Source organism: Oenanthe melanoleuca, chromosome 15, assembly GCF_029582105.1.
Source record: "Oenanthe melanoleuca isolate GR-GAL-2019-014 chromosome 15, OMel1.0, whole genome shotgun sequence".
In the NCBI taxonomy this organism is placed as follows: domain Eukaryota; kingdom Metazoa; phylum Chordata; class Aves; order Passeriformes; family Muscicapidae; genus Oenanthe; species Oenanthe melanoleuca.
In genome coordinates this window covers 10,014,650-10,029,898 of record NC_079349.1, presented here as the reverse complement: position 1 = coordinate 10,029,898, position 15,249 = coordinate 10,014,650, and the positions used below count along the sequence as shown (strand labels likewise).

Below are 15,249 nucleotides of genomic sequence, written 5' to 3'. Positions count from 1 at the left end.
CCCTTGTCAGGCAGTTTAAAAAAATACTTCAAGTTGCCTATCCCTATCCTCTGGTGCCCACATTACTCTGGAAACCTCCTTTTTCTGTGATTCATTTTATTCTGAAACTGTCCAAGGGGTTAGAAAAAGGGATATTACTCTTTCCAGTAGAAGAGGCAACAAAACTTAGGAAAGACACTTCCCACATACCAGAGTAGACATGAATTAAAAGTAATTTTATTCCACTTGTCAATGACATTTCTATCATATCTGATCATAAGGCAAGCTACTAAAAGTCCCACAAGACATATCAGACCATTAAAATAGTATTCAAAAACCAAAGAGGAGTTCACAAAACAGCCAGTTCTTGGGATCATCAAAATCAGTGGCAAGATTCCTATGTGGACAAATCTGATCAGTGTAAATGTTTAATAAATCAGCTGACTTCACCAGTGCTTGTGAAGTTTAATACTGCAGTAATTAAGGAGAGGTGGTGCTTCACTGACTTCAATGAAAAACAGAATTTGGCAGGAAAGAAAGGGAAAAAGCACATTGAAAATATAATATCAAGGCACAAAAAATACATGCTACTTCCAGGCATATGCTTTAACAGGTAAAGGTTGCTGGGAGGATTTTTTAGTTTTTAATAGGTTGTTGAACTCCTGACAGATGATTTTTGTCTCACCTGCACCTGCAGAACTCCCTGGATTTCTGGGCAGTTGCTCCAGGTTGATGTTGGTGCAGGGAGAGGGAGTGGGAGTTGGCACAGCTCGATTGAAGGTGTGGTAATGAAGCAAAGAGAGCAGCAACTGCTGAGGATGCAGCCATGTCTTAATGCTCACCAGAGTTCACTCCTTTTAACATGGAATATTTGTGTGACAAAACAACTGTATTCTGTGAAACAGTTTCCAGCTAATAAAAACAGCTGTCCCATGCTAATTTTCCCCAAGGTATCAAGAAACTGCAGTAATTTAGAGGCAATCAATCCTGTAACCTGAGGCTGCTCACTGAGTGGTGTCTGAGGATCAGGGAGTGTGTCTGTAACTAGCAGAGGTGCAAAAGTCTGTTCATCTCTAACTGCAGTGATACACAGACCAGTCAGAGAGATGAGAACTAAACAAAACATGAACAAAGCAGAACACAATGAAACTACATGCCTTGCCAGAAGCACAACAAAGGGATGAAGGACATCTGTTTAAAAAGAAGATCTTTTGTCAGATAAAAAAAAAATAGGAACTTTTTACATATGTGAAGTTTAAAGAGGAAAATATAATCAGTGCAAATTTAATGCAGGACTGGAGCTAAGTCAAGGGAGTGCAACAATGAAAGACAACAAAACAAATGTAAATCATTAAGAAAAACATGGATGCTATGGAAGAAGAGTCTCTCTTAATAATCAAGTGATTGAAATCGGTCCCAGGTGGTTAAAAACCCAAGGTAAAGTTCTAAAAGCTGAGGATGACAAAAGAAAGCAGCTGCTGAGTCAGAGTGTGCCCACGGCATTATAAAATCACAGAGCAGGATAAAATCACAAACCCATGGGTACAGTTGTGTCATGTTGAGACTATTTTAAAATAATGAAAAATTCCTTAATGGCCTGATCCAAAATCTGCCAGAAGTAACAGGAGTTCTCCTACAAGCTTCAGTGGGCTGTGCATCAGATCTTACCCTGTGCACCATAAACAGTCTGGATACATTGGCTTGGTCTGTCTGGGGTCAGCCAGGGAACATCACAGATCCAGTATACATTCCATGGAAATGAGAAAGAAAAGGGATTTTTTTTTTTTTTTTTTTTAGGGCAAGATCTCATTATACATTAGGGTGAAAGAGAAAATGCTGCTTTATACTGAGATGTCTTATAAATAAATAATTTTGAAAACCTGGTCACGCCATGCTGATTAACTATCTGGGTTATCAGTTCATTCACCAGCAACATGCCTCTGCAGACTTGCAGGCTCAGAGCTAACAGTCTGGAATGGTTTCCATCTCTTCTTTTTCCCCCTCCAGAGGTTTACATGTTGATATCATCCAAGTGCAGTACTGGTCTTCAGATAGCATGCTGCAAGGACACAGAAATATATGTGTTTAAAGGAGGAGAAGACAGACAGTTTGCCCTGTGAGTTTAAATTATTAATTCTACAGATCTAATGGATACATTATGCCACATTAGTGGCACTTGTTCTCTTAACAAACATCCCTCTAGACTAGCAGCTCAATACAGTTTTGAATCAAAGAGCTGAGTTTCTAATGGCATTGGTCACCTGTCAATCCAAACTGAATTTTTAAACTGGGTTATCCGAATCAATGCAAATTAGGGCCTTTCATTGCCAGGAAATGGGCTCTTATTTGACAAAGATTCATGAGGTCAACAGCATCTTTTCTTCCTTGGAGTGTTACATAAAGCAGTCAGACAAGAACAACTCTCCAGCAGTGGAGAACTTGGTAAATCCAACAGTAATACACAACATGCTTTAAAAGGGCTGGGAAACCTCTCCTGTGCATCTGCATCAGGAGAGGAAGGATCTGAGGAGTTCTCTCAAATTCTGATGCAGGGGAAAGCTCTCAGACAATACCCATGGATGCCCTGACCTGTCCCTGGATTCTGGGTTCTGCTGGGCTCTCCTCCATCAGGCAGCTACATTCCAGCAGCTCCTCAAGGAGGGATCTAGGACCTGAGGCACTGCACACTAAATATATCCTGCAGAAGCATTATTGCCTTTGCTGATTGTCTCTTGGATGCTACTAATGGCTCCACTGGGTAGAATCCATTGTGGAACATCTCCTCTGTGAACAGATGAAACAGCTGTTTCTGGACCAGGGTTTTTCATGTGGTTTGCTCAGGAAGTCAGGCTGATATAGCCACATTGTCTGTGCACCTGCACACTGTGCCACTGCTCAGCCTTCCAGCTGAGGGAACACTTTGAGAGACAGGTAGAGGACTTTAGAATTCTATGTTCTCACAAATCCAGTAAAACAAGGTAAGGGCCAAGGAAATAACCAGCATGTGCTCTTACCAATAGAAGAGCAGCAGTATGAGCTCCCTGGCTGTGTGGACACCAAGAATTAAAGAACAGGAATGCCTTGACTTCTGGCTTGGAGCTCTGTCCTTTACTGACAGGCCAATCTTTGCAGTACAAGACCCTGACTTGTTTATTTTTATGGTAAGGTGCAGAGGACAGGATGGCCAGTGTAAAGATCTGGAGTAATCCCTGTCCTTGTGCTGGTCTTCAGCTATTCTGTCTCTGAAAGACAGGCAGTCACTGAGTGAAATGCCTGCAAAGGCTTCCCAGAGCCTCAGGAACAGGATGGCAGAGATATTAAAAATAATCTTGCACTCCTTTTCCTCCTGAAGAATTATTTCTGAGTCAGTGAGGAAGCTATACGTGTACATCTGTCCCTGGTGCACAGTCTGAACATTTACTCCTTTTCCTTCTACCTGGAATTACCAATGCTGCATTACTGCACATGTGCTGGATTTAAAACCCTTCTGATTCTGAGCAGTTCAAGCTGGTGCTTTCCTCACAGCCTGCCTGGCTTTGTGTTCCTTGGAAGCCATGCTAACAGGTGGCATTTCTGTGGCTTCCCTGGGGCTAAATTCTAAATCAAGTGAGATTAAAGAAGGGTCAGAAGTTCAGGCTCCTCTACGAAAGCATTAAAATATCATAATGGCTTGCATAAAATCCCAAAGTCACAGAATTTTGGCTACCCTTTCTCAGAGCAAAACTGTTGCTGTCTCAGTCTACTGAAGCTTTTACTTCTCTCTAACACCTCTCACTGATCCTCCACATTTCTGCTTGGCTCACTCCTACTCCTCCAGACTGCAGAAATCCACAAGAGAGGAGCACAGAAGGCTTGGGTTGTATATGAAATGCCTTGTGGGCTCAACTGGGTGGCAAAACTTATGTGAGCTCTAGTTCAGCCCTGAACAGCATTGTGAAGTGTCACTCAGACACTAGAGATTGTCTACCAGTATGTGCTGTGAGGAGCTGGACATCGTTCTGAACTACTCACATGGCAGCATGAAGTAGAATATGACATGCTTAGACCCAGTTAACAAAAGGGTTTGGGATACTTAGGATCTCCTTCACTTAAGTAAGGAGGATCCAGCTCAGGTTTTGTTTCCCTAAACCCTGCCAGCAGAACTCAAATGTAATCTGAGGGTGTCTTGTGTCAGCAAAACCCAGGACGAAACAGAATTTGGAATCTGCTTCTGAAAACCAGATTGTCAATGACTAGGGAGCCCCCACTGACTGACCAAATTACCACCTTTTGCTGAACAAAGTGCTTAGGGGTGAGAGGGCTGACTCCAAGTCTGTGCAAGTCTGGGGAAGGTTGCAGAGAGCAGCATGAGGACAGTGGCACTGGGTGGGAGCAAACAGGGTATGGCACACACAGGCTGTGGCACACAGCCCTGCCCTGCTCCGGGTCACTGTGGTGTCCCCTCAGGGAAGGCAAATACGTCCCATTTCTCACTGCAGTTCTTGATGGACAGCATGCTTGAGGCACACATGCAGGGCCAGACTGTGGTGACACAAATACCAGCTGAAGTGACATCTGAGCAAGCCCTGGAAATGTAAATCAGCACTCAGGACTGGCAAGGCAGGGGAAGCTGACAGGAGAGGCTAAAAGCAAACGGGTAAGAGTAAGAATAAATCTGGCCCAGTGTGGAATGAGGCACAGCCCTGATTTCACAGACACCACAGCTCTGCTCACAGTCCCCAGCACGACAAGGGACACACCACTTTCCACTGATGAGGACACACAATTTTATTGCTGGGCTGTCAGCTCCAGTGATGCCAGTGATGGATTCCCCTTGTCTACACTTAGGGGCACGACTGCAGAACGTGTGGATGGTTCCCAAGTGTTGGGTGGGCCCTGCTCCAGGATGTAAATATGTATCACTACATATCTTAATATATGTTTGCTAAAGACAACATGCCAGTGTTCAGGACAAATGAGGCTCTCTGAGGCAGCAGGAGAAGCCCTGAGCTGACTTAGCTCTGAGTAAATCTTCAAAACGAGAAGTCAGGGCTGTTTCTTCCCTGCAGACATGGGTGTTGGCTGCTGTTATTCCTGTGCTACTGTTGCTCTGTGACTGAACAAACCAAGGAAGGCACAGGAGGACACCTGGAGAAGTAGAGGCTTTCTGAAAAGTGAAAGGGTCTTCTTCTTCCCAAGTCTGCCACTACTATTGGGGATACATTTGGGAGTATTATTGGTGGCATAAAATCATTGTTTGCTCAAAGAAGGCAGGAGCCTCCTGCTCTTCCTCTCTCTGCAACTTCTACCATTTCTACCCTCAACACACCTGACACCTGACTCAATATTTTTCTCCTGGCTGAGGCATGTGGAGTTGTTTTGAAGGAGGCTTCAGAGCCAGCTGAGCCTGACTCAAGTTCCTGTACCAAGAAGAAAAGTTGTGTAACAATTGGTAGAGATTCCCCCTGCCAACCTGCCTTGGATGTGTCACTTTTGTAGCTTCCCAGAGGCTGGATGTTGTGGAAGAGAACTCGAGTTCTCAGTGCACTTTGCATCTTTGATACTGGCAGCAATATCTCCCACAGGTGATTTGCAGTGAGATTTGTTATCTTTTGAAGATCAAAAGAAGCCAAAAGGAATGTCAGCAGGAAGAACTGAGTACTGTGGAATGTGATTAATTTCAATACACAGGAATCAATCTTGGAAGGGTCAAGCTTTTCATACATATTGCTGAAATCTAACTTTCAGGAAAAATGCATGTGTAGGCTATGAAAACATTAAATCTGTGCTTAATGGTAATCAAATAATCTGCCATATCAAAGCTATTTTGTGCTAGCTTACTAATATTGGAACATATATTAAAGCTAGCATAGAATTAATTTACAATCACTTCAGCAGAGTCAAAGTGGGTGTCAGTAAATAATCATGAGAAAGGCACAAATGGGTGTGAGATCACTGAATGGAGTGTGCAAAGCCATTCACAGCAGTGGCACTAAGTGTCAGAATAAGACAATTTAGTATAAAATAAAAACATCCAAGAGTGAGGCAGCAGAGGGGACCCAGGTAAGCATGGAGAGTGGAAAGACCAGTTGGGTGCTTCTGTTCACTCATTTTCACATTAAAAGTTTGTTGTTGCCATCAAATCCTTTCCTAGAAGCAAAGGCTTTTTGTAGGGTGACAAGTGAGAAGGAGAAGAGGCTGGAAAGGCAGAGAGCAGAGTGAATCCAGTAAACCCTGACTCCTCACAAAGTCATGGAACCATTTGGCCAAGAAAGCTCCGTGGAAACTATGGAAATGAATATCTCAGCAGTGTGCTGAGGGTTCCCAGGCACCTGGCTGCTTCCACCCAAAAGAGAATTTTCTCTTTAAAAAAAAAAACCAGAACCAAAGCAAATTTAAAAAGTCCTCAAAAGAAAAATAAAGTTGCATTATGATTTACTGCTGCCTGGTCACTGTGAATGTTTCAGGCCAGTGCTGTCTGCCACTCCTCACACTGCCCTTCTCTCCCCACTTTTGAGAAAAGTAACTGAGCTGTTCTCCTTGCCTGAGAAAAGATGAGTAAGGTGGTGGAGGCAAACAGAAGAATTTACTGCTGCTGTCAATTACAAAACTTGGCATCCCCAGCCTAAAGGGACTTGGGTTTATATCTGTGAGCACTGAACGAGCTGAGCACAAGCTGAACCAGGACTCATACTTGCAAAATGCATAGAAAATTAATGAATGCACAGGACACTTCAGAGTATGTGGCACCATCTAATAATATCCCACAGAGCTGGACCCCATGTCCAGTAACTTCCCCGCAGCTCAATATGTTATACTTCAAATTTTGTGTGAAAATGCTGTACATGTTTAACCAGTTACTTCATTCAACTCCCTGGAGATGTCTTCATTTCAGTGGTAAATAGGGTGTTCTCCTTTTATAGTTTATGCAGAAGTTTGGACAGTGCAATGAAAGGCCCTCCAACCAAACCAGCCAATAATAAATTCATTTATATTAGTTATTTTAATGGGAAGCACACAGTATTGTGGAGAAAAGAACATATTGTTGCAGAATCTTAAGAAAGATTATTAATACCCTCAATTGCTTTTATCCTCTTTTCCAGTAATCCACCTGGGTAACCCCTGTGTTACAGAGATTCATTTGTTGAGCTTTGTTTCTGTTATTGCAGGTGTGGGAAGGCAGGACAGTCACACAGCATGGAGAGTGAAGGGCCTTACCCCACACAGACCCAAGTCAGAATGACATTTGTGGTCACTTTTGATATAGTTCTTGTCCTCTGTTTTACTGTCAAGCAGTAGAAGAGGAATTGAGTCCTCCTTGCAGAGTTAAAAGATCAGCTGGCCAGACTGTGAGACTGAAAATCAGCACTTGGGGACTCTGTTACCTGAAATTTAAAGATCTCAGGTCTCTTGGTCTGAAAGATGGCAAAGCTGAGGAGGAGAAAAACCAAAAAGCAACTGGCCAAAATTGGGAAAACATATTGGAGCTGCAAGAGTTTCTAGAAAACCCCGTGCTGTTAAGACAGAGTTGCTTGTGTTTAACCACAGACAACAGAATTTTCTAAACTGTAAAATATGAAAAGGTTCTTTTGGAAAGCAGAGCTGCATGGCTAAGTGGATACAGGGAGGCAGCAGTGGCAGTGCTGAGTTGCTGTGGGGCCCCTGCTCACCGTGGTGAAGTGAACCACGCAGTAGATGCCGATGATGACGAGGCCGATGATGATGGAGGCCACGGCCACCCAGAGCGCGTTGCGACCCAGCCTCTTGGAGCCTTCTATGTCCCCTTGGTTGTAACTGTTCAGAGCCTGCAGAGGGAAACAGGCAATCACAGCTCTTCCTCTAAAACAGAAACCTGCTGGCAAAGCAGCCTGACAGCTCTGAGCCAACAGAACTAAGCAATGTCTGCTGCCAAGGTAAGCAGGGAGTCCAGCTTTTTGTTCCAATCATTTTCAGTACCTTTCATTGATGCTACAGCTTTTTTTTTTTTTTTTTTTTTTTTTTTTTAGTGGTGAGGCTTTGTTCATGTGATACACACCAGCATAAAAGCTGTCAAACCAACATCCACCTACTTGCATAAAACCAGTGGCTTTTATCTTTGGAAACAGTTTTGCAGTATATGGGAATTGTTAGTTGGCCACTTCACTAGCAGTGAGATAAATTCTTATGCTTTATAGGACTATAAGCATAAAAAAGAGCTTAAATAGGCAGCATTTTTAGATAAATCTCAGCAAAACTTTAAAAAGCTTACTTATTTTTCCATTATTTTACTTTCCCAAACAAAGTTTGAAGAGTTAATAGGTAGTTTGCTAGTGGTGGGAAAAATACAAACCAAAGAAATATAAGTCATCTGGCATCTTAGTGCCATCCTCATGGGCTACAAGTTGTGTTCCCTTGCATTTCTGGAAGACACTGATAATTATTATCATATCCATCCTGAGGTGTGCATCAGATATCCCCATATTATCTCAGGAGACTCGAGTTTCTCTCTACCCACCATGGCTTAGCAGATGCTTTACATTCATTACATGCTCAGATTGCAATGTGTGATAGGACCACTCTGACCTTCTAGGCTTTTGTGAGACAGACTGTAAGCTTTTCTGAATTAATCTTTGGTTTAACCAAACCATTTTTAAAGGAAAAGATTCAGTTAAATATGCAGAAGTACTGCAGTACAAGACACAGTCTGTAGTAATTGTTTTCCCATGAATGAGATGCCATCAAAGCATTAAAAAGGGCATTATTCCTTAGAATTCATTTGTAAAATCATGAGTGTGAGTTCATAAACCATAACACTGAGTCCAGATTTCTTGATCAGATTGCAGTATTGAACTCAGCATACTTCCTCAGGGAATCAGATTAGTCACAACATGGTTTTTAGTATCTTGTATGTATTTCAGGAGGTCTCAGAGAAATGGGAAGAGTAGGGGGCCTGATCAAATTAACTGTTCTCTGGACTAAAGAATTCAGATTGTCTCTAGAAAACAGCTGCATGAGGTGTCAACAAGTGCTAAAATGAAAGTGTTCCAGTTAGAAATCACATTTTGCAGCAAACACAGAACAACAGAGTGAAGAGCTGAGACTGTGGAGAGCAGGAGAGGGATGAAATTCAGAGCACACCAAGCATTGCTGTAGAGCCATTTCTCCCAAGCAGGAAATCAGTGAGGGGTATGATGTGTGTGCTGTGTCAATTAGTGAGCAGGCAGAGCTAATGGGCTGGTTGCACTCGTGGTGTCCGCACTGCAGGAGCATCAGCCAGCCCAGACAGTCCCAAGGCAACACAGCCTGCATTCCTAGAATTGCATCTCAAGGATAAGTGCAGGTACTTATTCTCTGGAGTCTACAAAAGGCTGAGATGCTGATGCACTCATGTCCTTAAAGAGAGCACTGATACATTTCTTCCCTTCCTGGAAGCCCACATGCCTAAACATTTCTCTGGTCTATGTCCCCAAAGAATATCACTAATACCTCTGCTCTGTCAGATTTCATTGAGGTTGGAAAGCACATAATGGGGAAAGAGGGCAGAGATGGAAAAGAGAGATGGACACAAGCACACGGACAAACAGGACAGGGTCAGCCCTGATCCTGGTACAAGGGGGGCTGGCACAGTCCTCTCACTGAGCCACTCCACTGTCCCCAGCAGTCCTGGCTGCAGGAGAGTTTTCTCCAAGTACATTTGGGAAGGTCTTTAAAAGGATTATGAGGAGAAACACAGCTCAGCTTGGCCTTGAGCAGACTGACCTGTTCCTGTCTCTGCCAACAATCACCACTGTGGCTGCAGGGAGAAACACAGAGAAGCACCAGAGACACCCTGGCCCTGGACTTTGTGCTCCCCTCTTTTCAAAGGACTCTCCTTGCATGGCATCTAGAGGGGTTCTGCAGACACCATCGACTCAGCACCCCAGGCTTGTGGTCTCAAAAGTGAGACCGAGTTGTAAGCAAGTCCTGACAACACCAGGGTGCAGTTCTGGGCCATTTTACTAATGTATTTAGGAAGTCTGGAAAGTGTCCATGTGATTTCTGCAGGTACTGCATAAATAATTCATCATGAAAACTTTAATAAATAATGTCATTTTAATACAAATCCATGATGAAGAGGAGGAAAACAACATTACTGATAAAGAATAGGATTTGGGAGAGACAGGAAGGAGACCGAAGTTTCTCTATGAAAAGGTTTAAATTAAATGAAATAACTTAGAAAGCATTCAATAAAAAATAAGAGGTTTGAGGGAGTAGTTGGGGTCTGATGCAAAGCTTTTTGAAATTCATTACTTCCATCTACTTCAAAGGGCTCCTAGTCAAGCTTCCAGTTTTCAACATTAGACAGAGATAACATTGACTGTTATAGCCTTAGCTGTTACATCTATTTTTTTCCAAGGGCTGGGCAGTATATTGAGAACATAGCATCTGTATGAGGCATTGGGTCTGTCCAATTTTTAAAACAAATTTCAGCCCTTTTCAACCTAACACCAAATGATCTCTCAGGTTTCTGCTACCTCGCTTGCTATGAAGTCATAATGTAAATTAAAGCCACAGTTCTGCAGCTGTTTATTTACTTGAGTAATCTCAGTGACTTCACCAGGTTCACACACATCTATTTATAAAACATTCTCAGTTCAACAATAAAGTGACTTGACCTCATGTGAACAGCAATGTGCTGAATTAGCTATAAAATATTAATTCCTTTTTATGTATATTTTCTGTTCCATACTCCCAGAACACTGATCTAGGTAAAACCAGAAAGAACACTGAGTTACTCCACAAATCTTCCTCTACATTTCCTACAGGCCTGGGCAGACTGAGGTTCTCTGATTTGCATTTTCTAGGCTCTATAAACGAGGCTGGGTGAACCTTATTTGGCTGTGCCTGGAAAGGAGACACTCTCTAGCTCAGACCTAAGGAAGAACGAGACCTGCTGACTCAGGGTGACTCCTCACTCTAGGAACAGCTCACAGGGAAACACAAAGTGGAGACTTGGGGAGCAATCCAGAATAAGCAGGTGCTGAGCAGGATGTGTGAAAGGGGAGTTTGCTCTGCAGAGTGTTACAGAGGAAAAACAAAAACCTACCAGTTTGCAAGGGCAAAAATGCCTTAACAGCAGCTTCTGAACCCTGTTGTTTAATATTCCTGAATATTAAATATATTATTTAATATTCCTGGACTGAGTACAGGCTGTCCCACATGGTGTTAGATATCCAGGTACCTACAATCTACCTAACAAGGGATGTATAAATAATAAACTCACAAGTAAACTTTTTAACTACAGAAACACTGGTCACTGGGCTAGCCACAGCCAACACATTGCACATGGCTTGTTAGGATCCCAATCAGAAGAGGGGGCTCCCTGAGAAAGCAAGGTCCATCCTTTCCTGTCCCCATAGCTTACATCACCCTCTAATTTGTTGTGTCTGCTTTGGGAAACCCACATAAAGACAAGGCATCTGAATCCAACAGCAACAAATGCAGACAAAAAACTTGTTACTAACAGAGGCAGATGAGCCAAGATTGTCACAGCTTGACCACATATGTTGTTTGAAGCATGGAAATGATTTAACAAAAATGTGTCAAGAGAAAGTGGGAGTTTGGAGCAAAAATCAGTGAGAAATAGCTTTGGAGAGACTGTTTGGAGGTTGTTACAAATGTGAAGCCCTGTGGAATTACAGGACTAGTCTGACATAGAGATCTTTGAAATAAATACAGCTGAAGGGGGGGTACTGAGAAAGGCCAACAAAACATGTTTAATTGTCAGACCTCGGTGCTGGCATTGAAAATATCCGATTCATTTCCCAGAGTGATTCCACAGCCTCCCTCTAGCTCTGACCCCATGAGCCAGACACAGCCAGTCCACCCCAGGCAGGTCTCAGACACAGCTGGCAGCTCACTGAGAGCTCTCAGATAAGAAGCCGAAGAGCTTGGTGACGCAGGGCCCACCCCCAGCCCTGCACCAGAGAAATCTCCTGTGCCACAGAAGCCTCCTGACCTGCTACCTGCCCCCAGACTCTTGTCCCTGATGCCTGGGATCACACCTGTATGAGAAAGAATAGGGCAAATCTGAGGGAGGCTGAGTGAGCTGATGGCACAACAGCATGACACAGCTGCTCACAGTGATCCAGCTGCTGGAAGCAACAAGGAGCAGAACTGATCTGGCAGGGGCTGCAGGAGGGTATTGAGAACAGTGTTCCTACAGCCAGGAGTCCTGGGGAAAACAGAACTTCATTTGCCAAAAATGCTGAGCAATGCCCACTGCTGACAGTGGCCAATGGGTCGTTGGAGGGGGGCTCTTGTAATGCCAATATGGCAACACAGTGATGTTATTAAAGTTCTTTGTACCAGCTCTCCTCTGAGCCCTGCCATGAGAAACAGACAGGTAAGGAACAAGGAAAGGTTATTATTGCAGTAAGGAGGACTTGTGAAAGGTTTATTCTAAAAATAAAGTAAAGGAGGTAAGGTCTGTAACGGTGAGGTCTGAGCCTGCAAAGGTGAGAAAGAAGTGAGGAAGCCAGTGCTGGAGCTGTAAATGGGGCAGCAGAAGAGACAGAAGAGACTGAAGACAAATCTGTCATTTATTTTGGGGGTGTGTCAGAGCCCAGACTCTACTTTTAGAGTGAAAACATGGTCTGAATTTAGAGCAGTTAAGGAGGACATGACACAGGTACACAGGGTGCTGAACCATGCCCCCTCTAGAAGCCAATAGGACCTTTCCTTTTAGGCCCATTTTAAGTGGAAATTTGTAGAGAAACCACTTGTAGGGGTCTTTAAGTCTGACCCAAGATCTCAGGTAAGCTCTGCAAACTGTAAAGGTGTCTTCTGCAAGAAAAGAAAATAACCCACTCTTGTATCTTAGTATTAACTCTTAGCAACTCCAGCTGAGGAAGAGAGGGAAGATGCAGATCCCAGCAGAAATGGAAATAAAACCAGCACAGGCTAAAATGCAGAACCTGCAGCTGAGGATAATGCAGCAGTTACAGGTTGCAGCTTGGAAAGGCAGGGGGCCAGGCTGTGGAAAAGAAGTTGGATGTGTTATTTTTATAGAATAGGAGAGGTTTTAGGTAGGGTGCTGTTGAAACAGAAGCTATTCCCAGACAGGGGAGGTTATTGGTCTGGTTTTTGTTTCCCCCTGTAAGGGAGTGGGCAGCTGAAATCTGCACAGGCTGTTCAGCGTTCAGGAAGTGCTCTTCCCACCCTGGTTCCTTTGTATCCCCTGCTAACAGTTACTGATGCCTGACTCCAGAAGCCTGCATGAACTTCAACCAGGCTGTGGGCGGAGATTTCTCCATATGGGGTGCAAAAATCTTTAGAGGCCAAATTCTGTCCTTGACAGTTAACTTCTGTACAGCCCCAGCACCTTGATGAAAGCAGTGTCACAGTGAACAGACGCTCCCAGCCCCAGATCATCAGCTCCCATTACTTTATATAGCACCCTCAGTGTCCATGGACAGAAGGGATGCTGAGTACCAGCAGAACCAAATCTTCCCAAAATAAGGAAAAGAGCATTGTATAGCTAACAACAAAGAAAATAAACAGAGAAGGGAAGAAGAAAAAAACAAAACAAAGAAGACAGCTAATACTTTTTTAAAAAAAATACTGAAAAGACTTGAACAATGGCTTTGGAATAGTAGTTTTCAAACTTTAGCAATGTGATTTCTCATCAGTCTCTACTCATCACACTTTACAAGAGTGTGTTTTGGGATATTTTAGACATAGTTAGCTATTCATATACTTAATTGCAAAAAGAAATAACTACATTTTTACTTACCTTCTCAGCCTGGCTGTCAGAGAAAAGGATGAAAATACACAACATGTTTTAAACCTTTTTCAGCTCCTAAACAATAGAAATACATTGCAGTGTTACTGATAACACTGATCATTTATATGACTAGAAAACTCTGGCTCTGACTCTGCAACTTTTAACTCAGAGAAGGTGATTCTGTTCCAGCAATCCATTGGAAGTTAAGGGGATTGCTGGGTTATTAAGGACAATGTGTATCAATTACAGATTGTAGGAGTAAGGCTGTTCTCTCACTGTGTTTGATACTCAATTTACATGGGCAATTGCCAACAACCTACAATCACTATCATTGTCTGTATTATTGTAATAAATAGTACCGAAGAGCCTGTTTACTGGAAAAAAGGCACTCCTATTATATTTGATTAGCTAAAGCAGAAACCAAATCTGAGTTCTGTTCTGCTGACACTTCCACACAGACACCGTGTCCAGTTCAGCGTGCGACTTAGTTGATGTAGCAAACCCCGTTAACTGCAATAAATCTGACAGCCTGACAGTGAAAACTTGTTGCAAAGCGCCTTTCACTCCGCGTTTTCCATCGCTGCTGGGATAGCTCGGGGGCTGCTGATGCTCCCCGGCTCGCTGCCTCACGCAGTGCCCGCAGGCTCCCGGGACGAGCGGCTGGAAGGCGGCTGCACGCTCCTTTCCCTGCCGGCGGCCCCTCGGAGCCCGAGCCGGAGGCGCTACTCACCATGACGGCGAACACGAAGGCGACGATGTTGATGGGATAGGCGGGACAGAAGCAGGAGAGGATGCTGAGGAGCAGGTATCCCTTGGGCCGCGGCTGCGGCGGCCCGTCGGGCAGCTCATCCTCGATGTTGGTCTCGGGGCTGTTGTCCAGAGCCCGCTTGATGTCGGCGCCGGCGGGGAGCGCGGACATGGGGCTGCGCTGCGGCGGGCGGGCGGCGCGGAAAGCGCGGCGCTCCGGGCGGGCGGCACCGAGCCGAGGGAGCCGAGGGAGCCGCCCCGGGCCGGGCCGGGCTGCGCCGGGCGGGGCGGGGGGGCTCGGCCGGGGCTGCCTCCGGGGACGGCGGTGGGAAAGGCAGCGAGCCCCGCCGAGGCTGCAGCGCCGCGGGTCCCCGCGCTGCTGCTGCCCGGCCCCGGGAGCGCCCCCGGAGCGCGGAGCTGCTCCGGCCTCGTCGGAACTTGTGCAGCGCCTGCAGAGAAAGGAGTTCAGGCGAGTTTGCACAGCCCCCGGGAGAGCTGAGCTGCGCTCTGGAGCTCGCCGTTCCACGTGTCCGAGCTGCTCTGCAAGGGGGGTACAGCCCGCAAAGCCAGTTCCTCTCATCTGGGCTGCCATCTCCTAACCCCAGGCTCTTGCTGAACTTAGCAAAAGCATTGAAGAGCAGCAGAAACTAACGAATTTAACGAATTTTGGTCAAATTTTTAGCAAACGACTCAGTCCTTACTGAACATGACATCTGTAAAGTGAAACCCACTTTGGGGGGTGCAAGGAAATAAATATTATATCCAAAACCTAAGATATGGGGGAAAACACCCCGAACAAC

The 15,249-nt window shown here is 44.6% G+C and overlaps 1 protein-coding gene across 1 annotated transcript; it reads right to left on the bottom strand.

Moving 5' to 3' along the window:
* Window positions 1–200: 200 nt before the first annotated feature.
* TMEM233 (transmembrane protein 233) lies at window positions 201–14,689 on the bottom strand. Its single transcript, XM_056504190.1, has 3 exons — window positions 14,433–14,689; window positions 7,629–7,763; window positions 201–2,038 (listed from the first exon to the last, which is right to left on the bottom strand). The coding sequence occupies exons 1-3, from the start codon at window positions 14,619–14,621 to the stop codon at window positions 2,027–2,029; spliced, it is 336 nt and encodes a 111-aa protein (XP_056360165.1). The 5' UTR covers window positions 14,622–14,689; the 3' UTR covers window positions 201–2,026.
* Window positions 14,690–15,249: the final 560 nt, after the last annotated feature.